This window comes from Pseudonaja textilis, chromosome 14, assembly GCF_049901715.1.
Source record: "Pseudonaja textilis isolate UNSWEBS1 chromosome 14, rPseTex1.2, whole genome shotgun sequence".
NCBI lineage: Eukaryota > Metazoa > Chordata > Lepidosauria > Squamata > Elapidae > Pseudonaja > Pseudonaja textilis.
This window is the reverse complement of record NC_142003.1, coordinates 10,924,718-10,942,668: the sequence shown is the minus strand read 5'-3', so window position 1 is coordinate 10,942,668 and position 17,951 is coordinate 10,924,718. Positions and strand designations below refer to the sequence as shown.

General features: G+C 42.9%; 1 protein-coding gene and 1 long non-coding RNA gene across 2 annotated transcripts in view; one reads left to right on the top strand and one right to left on the bottom strand.

Moving 5' to 3' along the window:
• SEC14L5 (SEC14 like lipid binding 5) overlaps window positions 1-17,951 on the bottom strand; it is a 63,093-nt gene that overhangs the window by 18,779 nt on the left and 26,363 nt on the right. Inside the window, exons 4-7 of the mRNA XM_026704134.2 lie at window positions 6,120-6,269; window positions 5,858-5,989; window positions 3,703-3,831; window positions 3,000-3,216 (exon numbers count right to left, since the gene is read on the bottom strand). Coding sequence (XP_026559919.2) covers window positions 3,000-3,216; window positions 3,703-3,831; window positions 5,858-5,989; window positions 6,120-6,269 — 628 coding nt within the window. The remainder of the gene's footprint in view (window positions 1-2,999; window positions 3,217-3,702; window positions 3,832-5,857; window positions 5,990-6,119; window positions 6,270-17,951) is intronic.
• Window positions 764-1,158, top strand: LOC148124690 (uncharacterized). The gene is made up of 2 exons (XR_015739535.1): window positions 764-886; window positions 922-1,158. It is a non-coding gene; the product is annotated as an uncharacterized LOC148124690 (long non-coding RNA).

Sequence of the window (17,951 nt, the reverse complement as noted above, 5' to 3'; positions counted from 1 at the left end):
TGCCCTCAAAAGGATGGAAGGCTGAGTCAACTTTGAGCCAGTCAGGATCAAACTGCTGGCAATCAGCAGAATTAGCCTGTAATTCTGCCTTCTAACCTCTACACCATCATTGTACATACATACAGGCTGCCGAGCACATCCTTTTTCCTCTCCCTGTCCTAACCTAAAATCCACCCCTTGCCAAAGAGTCTCCTCCTTGTGCATCGTGCTTCCCACCCCAAAGCAGAAGTTCCTCTCAAAATTGTGGCACCAGCTGGCGACAAGCAGCCGCAGCAGAGGGATGAAAGAGCCACATGCGGCTCCAGAGCCGTAGGTTGCTGACCCCTGCACTGGGTGTGACATTGCAAGCCTTTCCCACCCCCTGGCCCCCCCTGTGTGGCAAGCTGAGAAACGTAAGGATGACGGCAGCAGCAGTGTCATGCCCTGTCGGAGTCTGACTCCAAGTAAGAAGCCGGACAGCTGACAGGGAATGGGAGTGTGGCTCTGTTGGCTGTGGAGGAGGCTGGGCAAGGGCAAATCCGGCTGGGCAGAGCAGGGGAGAGATAGAACAAGGGAGAGAGAGTTCAGAGGAAGACCCAGGCCCACCTGCCTCTTCATCCTAGGGCACGCAGGGAGGAACGGAGAAGAGAGCAACGTGGATTGCATTGTTTATGGGGGAGGAAAGGGCCCTGATTCCCTTCATCAACTGGGAAGACAGTTGATAAGAAAGGCAGGCTGCGTGCAGCAGGCTGCTGGGAGCAAATGTGACTTTATCCTGTGTTGTCATGGCTTATCTGTGTTCCTGGGGTCTTCCCAACCGTGTGAGTTTTGCCATGCCTTCAAGTCTGAAATTCTTGCTCCTGCCCTGCCAAACTAATTACTTCAGTTTGGCTTGTTTGGACTTTAAGTTACAGTTTGTGTTGCTCATGTTTTGGACTTAAGTTTCTGCAGTCAAAGGCTGTTCCTGGGAGAGTTCCTGGCATTGGAGGGCAAAGTTGTAGATAATAAAGGGACTCTTATTGCTTATCTGACTGTGTTGCCTTCGTGCCACGCCCCGGCTCATCACAAGCATGGGTCCGTTTCGAACTTGACATTGGAATGGTTCTAAATCAAAACTACCTGCACCTCGACTTTACAATTGTTCTTTTTAGTTGGCCGTTCGAAGTTACAATGGCATTTTCAACCTTACAACCATTGTAGCACCCCCATGGTCACGTGATTAAAATTTGACTAGCAAAGAGAATGTATTTATGATGGTTGCAGTGTCCAGGGGGGGTCACATGATCCCCTTTTGCAACCTCCTGACAAGCAGAGTCAATGAGGAAGCCAGGGTCACCTCATAAAACATTCCTAGGCCTGTTTTAGAAGTTGCTATTTTTTTAAAAAAAAAAAGGGGGGGTGAGGAAGGAAATCTGGAAGAGCATGTGCAGCAGTTTGGAAGCAAAAGTACATTCCAACTCTTATCTTTAAAAGATTGTAACTAAACTACCAGAGCTTTTGCCGTGAATATATTTAATTGGAGAACGTGAATGATGACACCCAGCCCGTGAAGGTGCTCAATTGGAGAATCCGATTTATGACACACCCAGGGGGGAAGAGGGAAACAGGGTCAAAGGGGACTGCAAATGACGTATGCCAGAGTTGGCTTCATAGAGGGCAGTGCCAGTAGGTCGCCTCTAATAAATCCTTTGAGGTTTTTTTGAAGTTTGGCTCAAGAATCACGATTTAATTAGGGTGATTGATGGAATCCTGACAGCCAGATTCACTTAGCAACCAGGTTGCTAATAACTGCAGTGAATCACTTAACAACCGTGGCAAGGAAGGTCACAAAACAGGGCAAAACTCACTTAACAATGTCACTTAGCAGCAGAAATTTTGGGCTCAGTTGTGATTGTAAGTCCAGGACTCCCTGTATTTCAATAATAATAATAATAATAATAATAATAATAATAATAATAATAATAATGATTTTTTTCAAAATTTCAATCGGACTCATCCTTTTAATGTATGTTTTCCTTTACTCCTGGTCCTTCTTACCTCGGCTCCCTTTCCTTTTCCCCTTTTCTTTAGACAATCCTGCAATGAAGGTGGAATGGTAACTATCATGACATGGTTTGGGAAGGGGGGCCCCACTTGACACGTTCACTTGTGCGGAAGCTGTGGCCAGAGTCAACATATCAGACATCACAAGGACATTCGTGGTGGGAGATGCCGAAGCGTTCGATCCGTGCGACGCCAGAAACGGTTTAAGAACACCTAGTTCCATTTTTTTAAAAAAAAAAAAAGAATTCTACATTCTCTAAAGCAACCGGAAAGAGAGGCAAGCCAGGTTTTAAATCCATTTCTCCCTTTTTTCGGCTGAGCTCTTTCCAAGCCTGGGAAGAGAAATGCAAAGTTATGGAGGCTGATGGGAAGAAGAAGAAAAAAAAAACGGGCAGGAAAGAACGCAACGTGTTTTGGTTTTTTTTGCAAAGTGGGTTTTCCCCGAGCAGAAGAGCACAACCTCACCATACCAGGGAAACAGAAGGAAAATGCTCCAGAGTTAGCCACCCTTTGGAGTGGACATCCATATCTGACCAGCTCATCAGTCCCTGTGCCAGGAAGAGAAGAATCCAGAGGCGGCAGCGGTGCCAGAAGCCTCTTGAAACAAAGAGAGGCACACAGGCTTACGGACGAGAATGAAAGAAAGGGATTTTTTTTTTTTTCAAAGCTGGGTCCATGGGACAGAACAATAGGATGGGTTGTCGTTCCCAGTGCAGCTTTACAGCAACTTAAAAGAGGAGACGCAGCAGCAGAAGTCCAAGAACCAAAAAACTGAAGTTCTCCAAGTTATCTCCTGAGCATAAGTTCTTGGAAAGACCAAGGTTGCAACTGAACGAGTAGCGCGTTAGAAAAGAAATGGAGAGGAGGTTAGCAGCCATACCGGGTTTCAAAAATCCAAAAGGGTTCACAATACGGCAGAGAGAAGGGTGAGGTTAACGGAACCAGCTGCCACGGATCCAGCTGTTATAAGCCATTACCTTCAGGAGTTGAAGCCTCCCCCGCAGGGCAGGCAGTGCCTCGCTGTTCTTTCTCGCTCCCCTGCGGGTGGGTTTCCTGCAATATTGTACCGTTATCGCTTCCGGATGGACTCCTCTTCCGGACGCTCCCCTGGACTTCTGGCGGAGTCCACCGAGGGACGAATGTGATCCCTTGGGAAATCAGTTCCTTTAGGTAATGCTCAATGACTTCTTTGCCCTGAAAAGGAATAGATTTTTAAGCATCTCACAAACTGCAATCCTCATTTCATCCTATAATGCCCTACAAAAAAATAAAATAAATAAATCCTTGGTTTTGGCCCAATGTATTTTAGGCAGACACACTGCAGGGGCGTAAAAGGTAAAGGAATCCCTGAGGATTTTACTCTGCTAGTCATTGCTGACTGTAGGGGGCGCTGCTCATCTCCATTTCAAGACCATCGAGCCAGCATTGTCCAAAAACATTTCCTTGGTCACATGACCTCACAGAACGCTGTTTGCTCCCCATTGAAGTGGTGCCTATTTATCTACTCGCTTGTTCATGCTTTCGAACTGCTAGGTTGGCAGGAGCTAGGCAAGGACCCCATCTCAAAGCACTCAGGTCTTGAACCTGAGCTGCTGGGTTTTCCAGCTGACAAGCCTAGCGCCTTTCACCCCTGAGCCACCGCACCGCCCACGCTGCAATGCACAGAAGGTCAATATTCACCCGCTTGATGTTGGCAGTGTATTGCTTCATGGCGATTTTCTCCACCGTGTTTTCAAACCCGAAGAATGACTTGATGTCAAGGGATGCAGACTGTTCAAAACACGTCCAATCTTCATTCTCCGGATGGACCTACCTCAGAGAAATGGCAGTGTGAGAAACCAACCGGGAAGGGGTGGGCTGCTACGGGCTTGCCCGGGTTCAAGAGAACCCATAGCTAATGTTATGGTCAGTTTGGAGAACCGCCAAATCCCACTCCTAACTGGCCCCTCCCATCCTACCCTCTCCCAGGAGTCTCTGTTTCTGGTCTCCGGAGGGCCTCTGGAGCCTGGGGAGGCCGTTTTTGCCCTCCCAAAGGCTTGAGGAAAGCCTGCTGTGGTCCAGAAGGTGTCAGCTTTGGAAGCCATATTGAGACCAGATGCTTCCACACTGCCACATTCTTGAGCCTGGGAAAATGGGAGGGGGGAATTTCTTGGAGTGCATGTGGTTAGACATAATAGCATTCTTCTTCTAAGTCAAGGTCATGTTGTTCCTGCACCTGGGTGAGGGGAAGTCTCAAGTTGGGATGGATGGTGATTGGGGCATGTGATGCAATGATGGGTGCAGGGGGCGGATTTGTAGTTTTACCTATTGCAAGGAAACCCAGAACTTTCAGATTTAGGATTCCCCAGATATGCCAAGTTCCTATCCAAATAAAACAGAACTTTTGAGAAGATGTCTGTCTCGGAGTTATTTATTGGAGCGGAGGTTTTCTGGAACACTGACAGAAGGCCGAATAGGCCATGCCCACCATGGCCATGCCCACCCAGCAACCGGGCAGAGAACCCATTGCTGAATTTTTTTAAGCCCACCCCTGCAACTGGGCTAGCAATATCTAGAAAAAAAAACTTTGAACAGGAGCTAAGAAGCTAACCACACACAAGCATACAGTTCCTGGTTTCAAGAACTGACATTTTTATGAATGAGGGATTTGATAGCTGGGGTCATCCAAAATAACATTTCTTTCCAAGCGTCTTTGCTTTCATGAAGCTGTCTTTTTCAGGAGGGACCAATAAAACATGTCAGTAACTGAACCCGGACTTTTGTCGACCCAGCATTAAAAAGGGCATTTTATTGTCTTGATCGCTTCTTAAATGTCAAGAACAGACAAAGGCAGTCACCTGCTGACCCGAGGACAAGCTTACAAGCCTGCTTAGCTAAATGGTGGGTTTGGAGCAAATAAGAAAAAAATAAAATAAAATAAAACCAAATATGGAGCCTGGTTTCTGATTTCTAATGGCTTTGTTGGAAGAGAAACATTTTGTAGGATGGACTTTATAAGAGGAAATAGATGGTACAATGTGACCATCTCTCTACTGGTAGATCTAGCGATCTACCCAAACCTATAAATATCAGCAAAACCCTTTGAAGATTGTCTATGGAGATTCTCAGTCATCCAAGTTATCTCGAAGATGTTATTTTTTTTCAAAAGGCAACTGGATTATTTTTTCCAGGAGGAGGAGGAGGGAAGGGAAAGAAGAAGGAGGAGGAGTGGGGAAGGGGAGGAGGGGAAGAAGGAGGGAGGGGAAGGATGAGAAAAAGACAAGGGAGAGGAAGGAGGATGAGAAGAGGAGGAGGAGTGGGAAGGGGAAGGAGAAGGGGGAAGGGGAGGAGGAGGAGAAGAAGGAGAAGGAGGAGGAGAAGGAGGAGGAGGAGGAGGAGGAGGAGGAGGAGGAGGAGGAGGAGGAGGAGGAGGAGGAGAGGAAGAGGAAGAGGAAGAGGAAGAGAAGAAGAAGAAGAAGAAGAAGAAGAAGAAGAAGAAGAAGAAGAAGAAGAAGAAGAAGAAGAAGAAGAAGAAGAAGAAGAAGAAGAATTGTTTCTCATCCAAGAAACTTCATCAGTTGGTAAAGAACAAAACACAATATTTTTCCTCAAGAAAAAAACAAAACAGTCCAGTTGCCTTTTGAAAAAAGCATCTTTGAGACCGTTGAAGATTGCTGCTTCAAATTTGGCTGATGTCCTTCACATGATGGTGATAACAAGGAGGAGGAGGAGGAGGAGGAGGAGGAGGAGGAGGAGGAGGAAGTATTGCAATGATATCCATTCTAAAAACTGACCAAATGCAAACCAGCTGCTGGTCCTTTGCACAGAGAGAAAGCTCACAGTTCAGATTACTGACCGAGTAGTTGCACGTCTCCAGGACAATAACACGGTTGGCGAAGGTCTCATTATGAGCTTCAATAACGAGTGTTCTCTCTCTCCAGTTCACCGTATTCTTCTGAATGAAAAACACATATTCCACCCCAGCAATCTGGACAAAAACAGGAGAAAAAAAAATAAGAAGAGCAGCCTAAAGGGCTAATGAAGAGGAAAAGGTGCAGGGTTTGGGGATAGTTTAAGGATAGGGACTGTTAGAAGGGATATAGTAGTACCGTCCTTACTTTCTTGAGTAACCGAGGTGCATCTACGTTCAATTTGCAACTCCTTTCAATGATATGAATGGCTCCATCTTCACTCTTGGATTCGCGAAGGATCTCACTCCCCAGAAAAACTGGGATCTCTGGGCAAGTTGGAAAACGTTTTTCGTATGCCTGGGAAGGAAGGAAGGAAGGAAGGAAGGAAGGAAGGAAGGAAGGAAGGAAGGAAGGAAGGAAGGAAGGAAGGAAGGAAGGAAGATTGTTTTAGGCAGTAGTTGCTTAAACATACATTTCTATGCCTGTAAGATATTGCCTAATAAGAATGCAAGCTGTCATTTCAAATCTCACGTCTTTTTCTCTTAAACCTGCAAACAGGAAGGGGTTACTTAAGACAATGAATCAAGAAATATTACAGATTAAAAGAGTTGGAAGGAACCTTGCAGGTCATCTAGTCCAACCCCCTGCCCAAGCAGGAGACCCTGCCTACACCATTTCTGACAGATGGCAGTCCAGTCTCTTCTTGAAAGTCTCCAGTGATGAAGCTCCCACAACTTCTGAAGGCAACTTCTGTTCCATCGACTGATTGGTTTCACTGTCAGAAAATTTCTCCTTATTTCCAGGTTGAATCTCTCCATGATCAATTTCCATTCATTGTTCCTTGTCTAGCCTTCAGGTGCCTTGGAAAACAGCTTGACCACCCTCCTCCTCTCTGTGGCAGCCCCTCAAATATTGGAAGACTGCTCTCCTGTCTCCCCTGGTCCTTCTCTTCCCTAGAACTAGCCACGCCCAGTTCCTGCAACCATTCATCGTATGTTTTAATCTCCAATCTCCTAATCATCCTGATTGCTCTTTGCATTTTTTCTAGAGTCTCAACATCTTTTTTTATAATGTGGTCACCAAAACTGGATGCAGAACTCTAGGTATGGTCTTACTAAGGCTTTACAGAGTGGTATTAGTACCTCACTTTATCTTGATTGCATCCCTCTGCTAATGCAGTTTAGGATTGCATTGGCTTTTTTGGCTGCCTCTGCAGACTGCTGGCTCATCTTTAGCTGGCTGTCCACTAAGATTCCAAGATCCCTCTCACAGTTACTGCTATTGAGCCAGCTTCTCCAAGTCTGTATCCATTTGGGTTTTTCTTGCCTAAGTGTAAGACTTTCCTTTTCTCTTCATTTTGTTAGATAGAGCCACAATATTTAAATCCCACGAAAACACTTGAGTAAATTCCCATTACAGTCAGGATTTCTGCACAAGCAAACACAACAGGGCTTGTTTCATTTTACTGATTCTTTAGTTCATGAAACATCGCTGTTACGTAATCTGCAGCCTCTCAGTTCTCAAAAAAGGCTGCCTGGGTTTTCAGCGTACAATTGAAGACACTTAGGTTACATCTAAAGAGGAAAAAGTCATAGCATCGACTCGCCGGGTCATTACCTTACAGGTGTGTAAATATCACTATGCACTAATTTTATCTACACACGGGAGAAAGAGGCAGGGGGAAAAAGAACCAGAGATGTTTCATCACCAATTTCACCCCCTGCCCCATTTCAGCACAACTCACATCAACCCATGACCTTGACGAAGAGATTATGCAACACATCCTGTGCTCGAAAGGCCATAAATATCAGCAGCCGGCCTTCCAAGGCACAAGAATATCCAAGTGTTAAGCCAGAAGCAATTAAACACACACACACACACACACACACACACACACACACACACACACACACGGAGATCGTGTCAGTTCAACTCAGCTCCAGGTCGACTTCAAATATCTTCTTCTAAAGCCATTTCCTAACCTCCCTTTCGATTCAAAGTGCAAATCAGCAGACCGAAAAGACTCTTAGGAAGGCAGTCTCCATTCAGTCTTACCCGTGAGTCAGAATAACAGAATAACAGAGTGGGAAGGGAGCTTGGAGGTCTTCTAGTCCAACCCACTGCTCAGGCAAGGAACCCTATACCAATTGAGTCAATCCAATCTTTACTACAGTCATAGGCCATATCCCTGTTATCTGTCTATATCTATCTATATAAATCTATATCTAAATCCATCACTCTCTCTATCATCTACCTATCATTTATCTATCTATCTATCTATCTATCTATCTATCTATCTATCTATCTATCTATCTATATCTATCTATCTATCTATCTATCTATGTCTATCTATCTATCTATCTATCTATCTATCTATCTATCTATCTCTATCATCTATCTCTATCTATCATCTATCTATATCTATCATTCTCTCTCATCTATCTCTATCTATATCATCTCATTCTCTCACACACACACACATCTATCATTCTCTCTCTCATCTATCTATTCTTTCTCTCTATCTATCTATCTATCTATCTCTCTATCTCTCTAATCTATCATCTATCATCTCTCTCACACACACATCTATCATCTATCTATATCTATCATTCTCCCTCTCTCATCTATCTATTCTATCTATATCTCATCTGTCTCTCACACACACACATCTCTATCTATCATATCTCTCACACACATCTATCTATCTATCTATCTATCTCTATCGATCGATCTATCTCTATCGATCGATCTATCATCTATCTATCATGCTCCCTCTCACATCTATCTATATCTATCTCCCATCTATCTATGTCTATCTATCTCATCTCACGCGTGCACACACGCATCTATCTATCTATCTATCTATCTATCTATCTATCTATCCATCCATCTACCTACCTACCTACCTGTAGTCTTGATTTTAAAAAGTTCATTTAGTGACCGTTCAAAGTTACGACAAGCACTGGAAAAAGTGATTTGTGACCATTTTTTACACCAACAACTGTTGCAGAATCTTCATGGTCACCTGATCAAAATTCAGACCCTTGGCAACTGACTCATATTTATGACGGTTGCAGTGGTCCCGGGGTCATGTGATCACTTTTTTGCGACCATCTGAAGCTGTTTCAACTCTGACTCATCATGAACTGCCTCCTAGAGTCTCTCCCAAACCTTTTGAGCCAAAAATATCTCCCTGGCAGGACATATATAGGACAGTGATGGCAAACCTTTTTGTTTTGGTGTGCCAAAAGTGCATGCGTGCATGCGTGTTCTGGCACCCACAATGCAATGCGCCCCGTTCCCCCTGTGCATGCATACGCAACACCCCCACCCTACCCCCTTACCTGCACTGCTCATGCGGGTGCCTCCCAGCTGATTTTCAGACCATTTGAGGACATTTTCGCTGTCCCGGAGGCTTGAGGGAAGCCTTTGAGACCTCGGAAGGCCGGAAAATGGGCCTTCCGGGAATACCGGAAGTGCCCGTTTTCAGCCTCCGGAGGGCCTCTGGAGATCAGGGGAGGCCATTTTCACCCTCCTGGAGGCTCGAGGGAAGCCTCCGGAGCCTCAGGAGGCTGAAAACAGGCCCGTTTTGGCACTTCTGGTATTTCCGGAAAGCCCGTTTTTTGGCTTCCCAAGACTGCAGAGGCTTCCCTTGAGCCTCTGGGAGAGCAAAAATGGCCTCAAATGGGACAAAAATCAGCTGGGAGGCACACACATGTGCAGTGCAGGTAAGTTTGGCTGGGGCTCATGTGCCTGCACAAATGGCTCTGTGTGCCACCTTTGGCACGCGTGCCATAGGTTGGCCATCACGGATATAGGAGAACAGCAAGCTGAGCTGGAAAGTGGAGTTAAACATGTCATCCGTTTGGAATCATCGCAATGCCACAAAGAAACCAAGCCCTGCCTCCCGTGAATTCCATTTTTATCTAACACCGATTTAGCTTTGACTGTTAGTTGACCAGATTCATGTATTACAGGTGGCAATCATAAACTCTTCTGTGTTTTAAACTCGAAATGCTCCTAGTTAATTGTGCCTGATAATATCCCAAAAGTGCTTTTCCAAAAGGCAACTGGACTTTCTTGGGTTTTTTTTTTTCCTAGAAGAACATTTCACTTCTCATCCAAGAAGCTTCTTCAAGGAAAAAAAAAAACAAAGGAAATCCAGTTGCCTCTTGAAAAAGCACCTTTGGCACAACCATGACTTGGACGATTGAGAATCTCCATAGACTTTCATACAGGAAGTGAAGCATGGGTACAGAGCTAGTATATAATATGGGAAGCTTCCAACCACATTTCTTAATGTTTGGACAATGGTTAGTAGATCAGCTGATCCAGAAAGCAGGTTGCTGTAGGACACTCAAATGGATGCAATCATAAAGATAAATTATGATAAAAATTATGAAAAGCTGCTGCTTTGGGCATAATTGCCAACATCACTACACAGAGACACACATACACACAAACACAGAGGCCCATACACACATCACACACACACACACAAGCATTTATTTAAAATTTTATTCATTCTTCCTTTATCATTATCATACTTCTATACCCCCTCCCAAATCAACTAAGTGATGCTTAACATTTTAAAAAACGCACAATGTTTGGGGCAGGCGTTGCTAATTTTTGCTGTAAAGAGGTTGTTGTTTTTTTTATGACTACCACAACAGATCATCGGGGTCTTGTGCTTCACAGCACAGCAACGGATGACAAACCAAACAGTGAGCAGCTGACTTGACATTTAACACGGCTTGTTTGTAACACAGCATCTCTCTGCGAAGGATTAAATGACATGTAACGATACATGAGCTCTCGTGTCTACACAGAATGCAAAAATAAATAAATAAAATACAGATGCCACTTGTTAAAGGGATACACGAGGCAGAATTAAGAGACACAAAAATGAAGCCTCACTTTTTAAAATGAATTATGAATTAAGATACCCAAAGATGAAATAGCTTTTTATCATTATTGTTGGAAATGAAACAAGTGTGCACCCAATTTGATGACCTCTTTACCACAGCCGTTCAGCAAATCACTGCAGTCGTTAAATGAACCGCACAGTCCTAAAGCGAATTCTGGCTCCTTCCATCAGCTTTGCTTATGGAAAGTCAGCTGAGAAGGTTGCAAAGGGTTATATCACATGATATAACCGCTCGACTGTTATAAGTACATGACAAACACCTGAATTTTGACCACATGAACATGGGGGAATGCTGTAACCATTATAAGTTAAAAACTGAGGTCATAAATCACTTTTTCCAGTGCTGTTGTAATTTCAAATAGCAATAGCACTCTTAGACTTCTATGCCGCTTCACAGTGCTTTACAGCCCCCTCTAAGTGGTTTACAGAGACAGCCTCTTTCCCCCAACAATCTGGGTCTTCATTTTACCGACCTTAGAAGGAGAGAAGGTTGAGTCAACCTTGAGCAGGTCAGGATCAAACTCCTGGCAGTCGGCAGAGTCAGCCTGCAAAACTGCATTCTAACCACTATTCACTGTGGAAGGAAGGAAGGAAGGAAGGGAGGGAGGGAGGGACTAGCAATAGCACTTCGACTTATATACCACTTCATAGTGAGCATCTTGAGAAATCATGCTAGGGCTTATTTTCTGGCTGGGTCCTATTTTCAAGGAAACAGGGCCGGTAAAATCTTCAGTGCTAGTGATGATGATGTTGCCTAGCTTAATAGAATAGAATAGAATAGAATAGAATAGAATAGAATAGAATAGAATAGAATAGAATAGAATAGAATAGAAGCTGGAAGGGACCTTGGAGGTCTTCTAGTCCAGCTCCCTGGTCAAAGAGGAGATCTTATACAATTTCAGATAAGTGGCTGTCTCTTCTTAACACCTTCAGTGATGGAGTGCCCACAATTTCTGGAGGCAAGCTAGTTCCACTGGTTAATTGGGTTCGGGTAATGAAATGTCTGCAAGAAAACAAATACGCTCAGAGAGCACCAAGGACCCCAGAATTTTCCTCCTCCTCCTCCTCCACTCATTCCGTTTCTCTTCCGCCCTGCAAACCTGACTCCCTAAGGTCGCTTAGCAACAGATTCATATTTACGACACTTGCAATCTCCCAGGGTCATGTGATTCCCTTTTGCGACCTTCCAACAAGCAGAGTCCATGGAAAAGCCGGATTCGCTTCTTCACAACCGTAGCAAGAAACATCATCAAAATGGGACAAATGGTGACTTAGCCACCATCTCACTTAGCCACAGAAAGCTCCATTGCAGTCGCAAGTTGAGGACTGCCGGTGTAATCCTGCACCGGTACTGTATCCCAGCTCACGGCAGACACACACACACACACACACACACACACCGCCAAACGCAGCGGGCAAGCATGCTCAAGGTTCTCGCAACGGGCTGACGTGACAAGCGGCAACCTCATCTGAACCTGCTGGAGGGGAGCACACACATTTCCATCACACAGATGACCCAGCTGTGACCACTAACCCGAAGGAAAAGGTTACGGCTAAAAGCAGATTCCAGAAGAGCTATAAACAGAACCAGCCTCGAGGGGTGCAGCCTTCCGTTGGTCCTTCGCGACAAAAGCTTCAAGCCAGGAGAACTTGCAGCCCAGGCTCCCTTCGCACACAAAAATGCCCTCGGTTATTAAGTCATTGCTCTCTCAGCCGGTTTTTAAGTCATTGCTCTCTCAGTCTCCAATTTTATGCTCAGGACAAGTTAAAACGGGAAGTTTCTCCAGAAGAGGAGTGACCAGGTAGGGCTGTCAGAGAAGCATTTAATCCCACTTTTCAGTAAAACAGCTGTGCCCCCCCCCCCACAATAACAACAGAACGAAGAGACTGTGTTTTTTGCAATTACAGAATGCAACGGCTTCCGAGGGAGGATGGTTTTTGGTTTGGTGTTTTTTTTTTAACCAGTCTTTACTTGGCTTCCTTCCAGCAATGACATACATTTTTTTCAAGGCAATGAAAAGGAAGATAAAAAGCAACATTCTGGCTGGGTCAGCAAATAAGCAGAGCCGTGGCTTCCGGTGACTTTGGTTGGTGGACAACGGCTGCCAGTCCCATTGTTTGCTTAGGAAATAGCCAGGTTTTAGGAGTCAAATTAAAGTTTCCTATCGATAGAACTTGGGTGACACTGTAAAAGCAAGTATGCAGGGCTCCGTTTTATCACACAGAGTAACAAAGGGAAAATTCCGTTGAGTAAAGAATGTCCCAACCAAAGAACTATCAAAGCAGACGAACAAGGTAACGGTAAACTATGGCCTAATCAAGGAATCACGAAGATCATCTAACAGGGCAAACCATGAGCATATATATTAACAACAAACCTTACTCCCTTCTAGCACTGATGATGTTACTTGGTTGGGTAATGAAATGCCTGGAAGAAAAACTCCACCACCTCCTCCTCCTTCTCTTGTTATCCACAAAAATCACATTCCTTCTAGCACTGATGATGTTACCTAGTTTGGTAATAAAATGCCTGCAAGAAAACTGCCTCCTCCTCCTCTTCCTCTTCCTCCTCCTCCTTTCCACAAACCTGTTATCCACAAAACCCACATTCCTTCCAGCATTGATGATGTTACCTAGTTTGGTAATAAAATGCCTGCAAGAAAACCGCCTCCTCCTCCTCTTCCTCTTCCTCCTCCTTCTTTCCACAAACCCACTCCCTTTTAGCACTGATGATGTTACCTAGTTTGGTAATGAAATGCCTGCAAGACAACCACCAAGCCCGGAGAACATCGAAGACCCTACAATTCAACCCTGAGCTACAAATATTCTCTTCACTAGAGAAATTCTCTATTTTTGAAAGTAGCAGTAGAGTCTTTGAAGACAAAGACTCAAAACCTCTTTTCTTTCCCTCTCCCACAGGGGAATCCATCTACAAGATAATTCATCTCCCTCCCCCAAAAGAAATTTACCAAGAGGGAAGAACAACAAGGCACAATGTGTTGATATGGTCAACTTCATTACACAAATGCAATTGCTGGAGTTATTGATTTGTTTCTAGCCTTTGCTGTGGCCAAATATGTATGTATGTATGTATGTATGTATGTATGTATGTATGTATGTATGTATATTAAGAATTCCAGTTAATAATCCAAGTTAGACTTTCTTGTAGTTCCACATACAGATGGGAAAGATACCCCAAGCAACAGTAGATACAGAAACCAGAAACTGTCACATTCATTGCAGATGTTTGCAAAATTGTTTAGGAATCTGACAAGTACCAGGGTCGCTGAGATCAAGTGTACAAATTCATCAGCTGCTCACAGCCTCATCTGCCTGATGCTGTCCTGTTTCAGAAATCTTCAAAAATTAGTTGCAAAAATGTAAGAATTATTTTATCAAGGGCTGGAGAATAAATACTGGTTAGAAATTTTAAAAAGGTTAGCGAAAAATAGTAAATATGTGAATAGGATTAAATATGTTAAGATGGGAATTGTTATAATACTTAGACACATTATGTATATCAGTATTACATAAGAGTAGAGTATCAGTACTAAAGTAATGAATGTGTATAAACTGTAATTGTTATGGCACAAGATATTCGTACCCCAGATGACACACTGTTTAAATGGAAGATGGATTGTTTGTATAAAATAAAATAAAAATATTTTTTAAAAAATAGTTGCAAAAATGCAAACTCTCGAACATAAAGGCAGGGAAGGGGGAAAGCACTTTCAGACAAATAGAACAGAATAAAGGATAGAACAGAATGGAAATAGAATAGAATAAAATAGAACAGAATAAAGAACAGAACAGAACAGAACAGAGAATGACAATAATAGGATAATAAGGTAAAAGTTATAGTGGATGAAGATAGATGAAGGAATATAGACAAATGTATAGATAGCTAAGATTTATGTAAAAATATGTATACTGTCACAGAAGCATTGTAATGAATGGAAATGATGTTGTATATAAGAAAAATTGCTTAATAAAAATTATTTTTTTTAAAGAATAGAATAGAACAGACTGAAAATAGAAGAGAAGAGAACAGAATAAAGAATAGAAAAGAAATTGAACAGAATAGAACAGAGCTGGAGGGGACCTTGGAGGTCTTCTAGTCCAGCCCCCTGCTCAATCAGGAGATCCTATACCATTTCAGATAAGTGGCTGCCCAGTCTCTTCTTAAATAGCTTCCAGTGATGGTGCATCCATGATTTCTGGAGGCGAGCCAGTTCCACTGGTTAATTGTCTTCACTGTTAGGAAGTTTATCCTTAATTCCAGGTTGCTTCTGTCTTTGGTTACTTTGGTTACTATAACCTTAGAATAAAAGTAATTTAATATTTTGGGTTTTGATTTCCTGGTCTGGACCATCTTGCAGGCACCACCTGAGATTAGATTGGCTCTGGCCCTGCTAGACTTTCCGAAAACTTTTATTTTTTTATTTTTTATTTTATGCATTTATTTGTATTCCGCCTTACTCGTTTTGCAAATAACTCAAGGTGGCAAACATATGCAACACATCCTTCTATTTTCCCCACAACAATAACTGTGTAAAGTTGGTTGGATTGGGAGAATCCAAGGTCACTCAGCTGGCTTTCATGGCTAAGGTGGGACTAGAACTCACTGTCTCCCGGTTCAAAGTCACCCAGATAGGTTTAAGTTTATGTTTAAGATGGGACTAGAACGCACAGTCGCCTGGTGATTGGCTTTTATGCCTAAGGCAGGACTAGAACTCACTGACTCTTGGTGATTGGCTCAAAGTCACCCAGATAGGTTTAAGTTTAAGTTTGTTTAAGATGGGACTAGAGCTCACTTTTATGTTTAAGATGGGATTAGAACGCACAGTCGCCTGGTGATTGGCTTTTATGCCTAAGGCAGGACTAGAACTCACTGTCTCTTGGTGATTGGCTCAAAATCACCCAGATAGGTTTAAGTTTGCTTTAGATGGGACTAGAATTCACATTTATGTTTAGGATGGGACTAGAATTCACAGTCACCTGGTTCTTGGCTTTTATGGCTTAGGCGGGACTAGAACTCACTGTCTCCTGGAGATTGGCACAAATTCACTCAGACAACTTTCATGTTTAAGATGGGACTAGAACTCACAGTCACCTGGTGATTAACTTTATGGATAAGGTGAGACTAGAATTCATTGTCTCTTGGTGATTGCCCAAACTCACCTAGCCTGGTTTCGTGCCTAAGGTGGAACTAGAACTTACCATCTCGTCATTTCTAACCTAATGCCTTAACCAAAGTGGCTCATATACAAAAATTGTTCACCCAGGTATGGGTGATAGTGAAACCCAGATGGGTTGATAATACATTATACTGTATTATTCTTCTGTTCACTCGGGTAGCAGCTGTATTAACATAGAAATAGAGCAGTGAATGTTATTCTATGTGATTCATTTTGCTAGTTGTCACAGTAATATATTATTGTATTTATTTGCTTTGCTCTGTTTTTGTTCTTTCAAATGTTGCTGGTCATTGACCAAATAAATATTGATTGAGTGTTCTTACTATCAGCTGCTATTTCTTTTCTTTTCTTTTTTTTAAATTATGTTTGGAATTGATTGTTTTAATAACTTTATATTGTGAGTTTCTTTTTAAGCTTTATGGATCACTGAGATTCACTTTGATGAATCAAAGCCTCATGAATCCAAGTAGATCAGTAAATAAATAAACTTCCTAGATCAACATATGTTTTACAAACTAAAATGGTCCTAAATAGCATCCCATTTAAGTATAATATGTCATTTTAACAGCAATTACAACTCTAAACATAGTTATGTAATGCAATGATTATTTAGATGCATATATATTTGTAATACATTTATATAACTATCATTTTTTAAAGAAAAACTGCTTATTTTGTATAAAGTTGCTCCATATTTCATTGTAAAATGCTATATTGTATTTTCTTTTCCTTTACTGTATTTTAATTTCCTTTTTTTAAATATGCACTTTTTATTCCCCCCCATTTCTTTGACAATGTATGTATCTTCATGTTTGCCTTTCGTTCTGCCTTTCTTCTCATCACTACTTTAAGAATAATAAAATATTTTTTTTTTTTAAAAGGAGTCTCTTGAGAAACACTGCTGAAATGGATTTCGCTCTAGCTGACGCTGATTTTTATTCACAGTACATTTTAATTGTAAAACATGACTTTAGGCTGGTACAAACATGTCCTCCAGAAATGGTTCTGCTTTGGAAATAGGGCAGTTTGTCTCAGTGCCTGACTGGTGTCCTAACTAATCTCCTGATATTCAGGTAATATTCTGACGTTATGCTAGGCCGGAATACCGCTTAGCTCATGTCCAAACAGGATCCAGAATATTAGCTGTGCCTCTGGACACACATGTACAAAACCATCTTTATTTCAAAAATTGGCTTCACTCCTTTAACCAATCTGTGATTCAACTGAGGTCACTTCAAATGCAATCCAACGGAGTCATGATCTACTGAATAGAATAAGAGAGTGGGAAGGGACTTTGGAGGTCTTCTAGTCCAACCTCCTGCTCAAGCAGGAAACCCTACACCATTCAGTGGCTGTCCGGTCTATTTTTGAAAACCTCCCACAACTTCTAAAGGAAACTTGTCCCATTCCTAACTGTCAGGAAGTTTCTCCTTAATTCCAGGTTGCTTCTCTCCTTGATTAGTTTCCATCCATTTCTTCTTGTCCTGCCTTCAGGTGCTTTGGAGAATAGATTGACCCCCCTCTTCTTTGTGGCAGCCCCCCCTCAAATATTGAAACACTGCTGCCATATAATCTTAAGTCTTTATTTTCATTAAACTGGACATATCCAATTGTTGTGGTTAGGTGTGGATGGCTGAGAAGAGCGAGGACTCAGATGAGGGGCCAAGACCATTAGGGAGTGGACTGCTGCCTTCAGAGATTGTGGGGGCTGGCAGCAGCGATGAGGAGGTTCCCGAGGAGCCTGTGCCAAGTGCACGCGCACGCAGGGCTGCTCGTAGGAAAGAGCAACTGCAGTAGCAGGGGTGACTCAGGAGTAAGGCTGCAAGGTAATGGCCCCTCCCTTAAGAGATAAAAGCCAGCTGCGAATCAGACATTCTTTGCAGGAAGCAAAGACGTTTTGAAACTCAGCCTCAT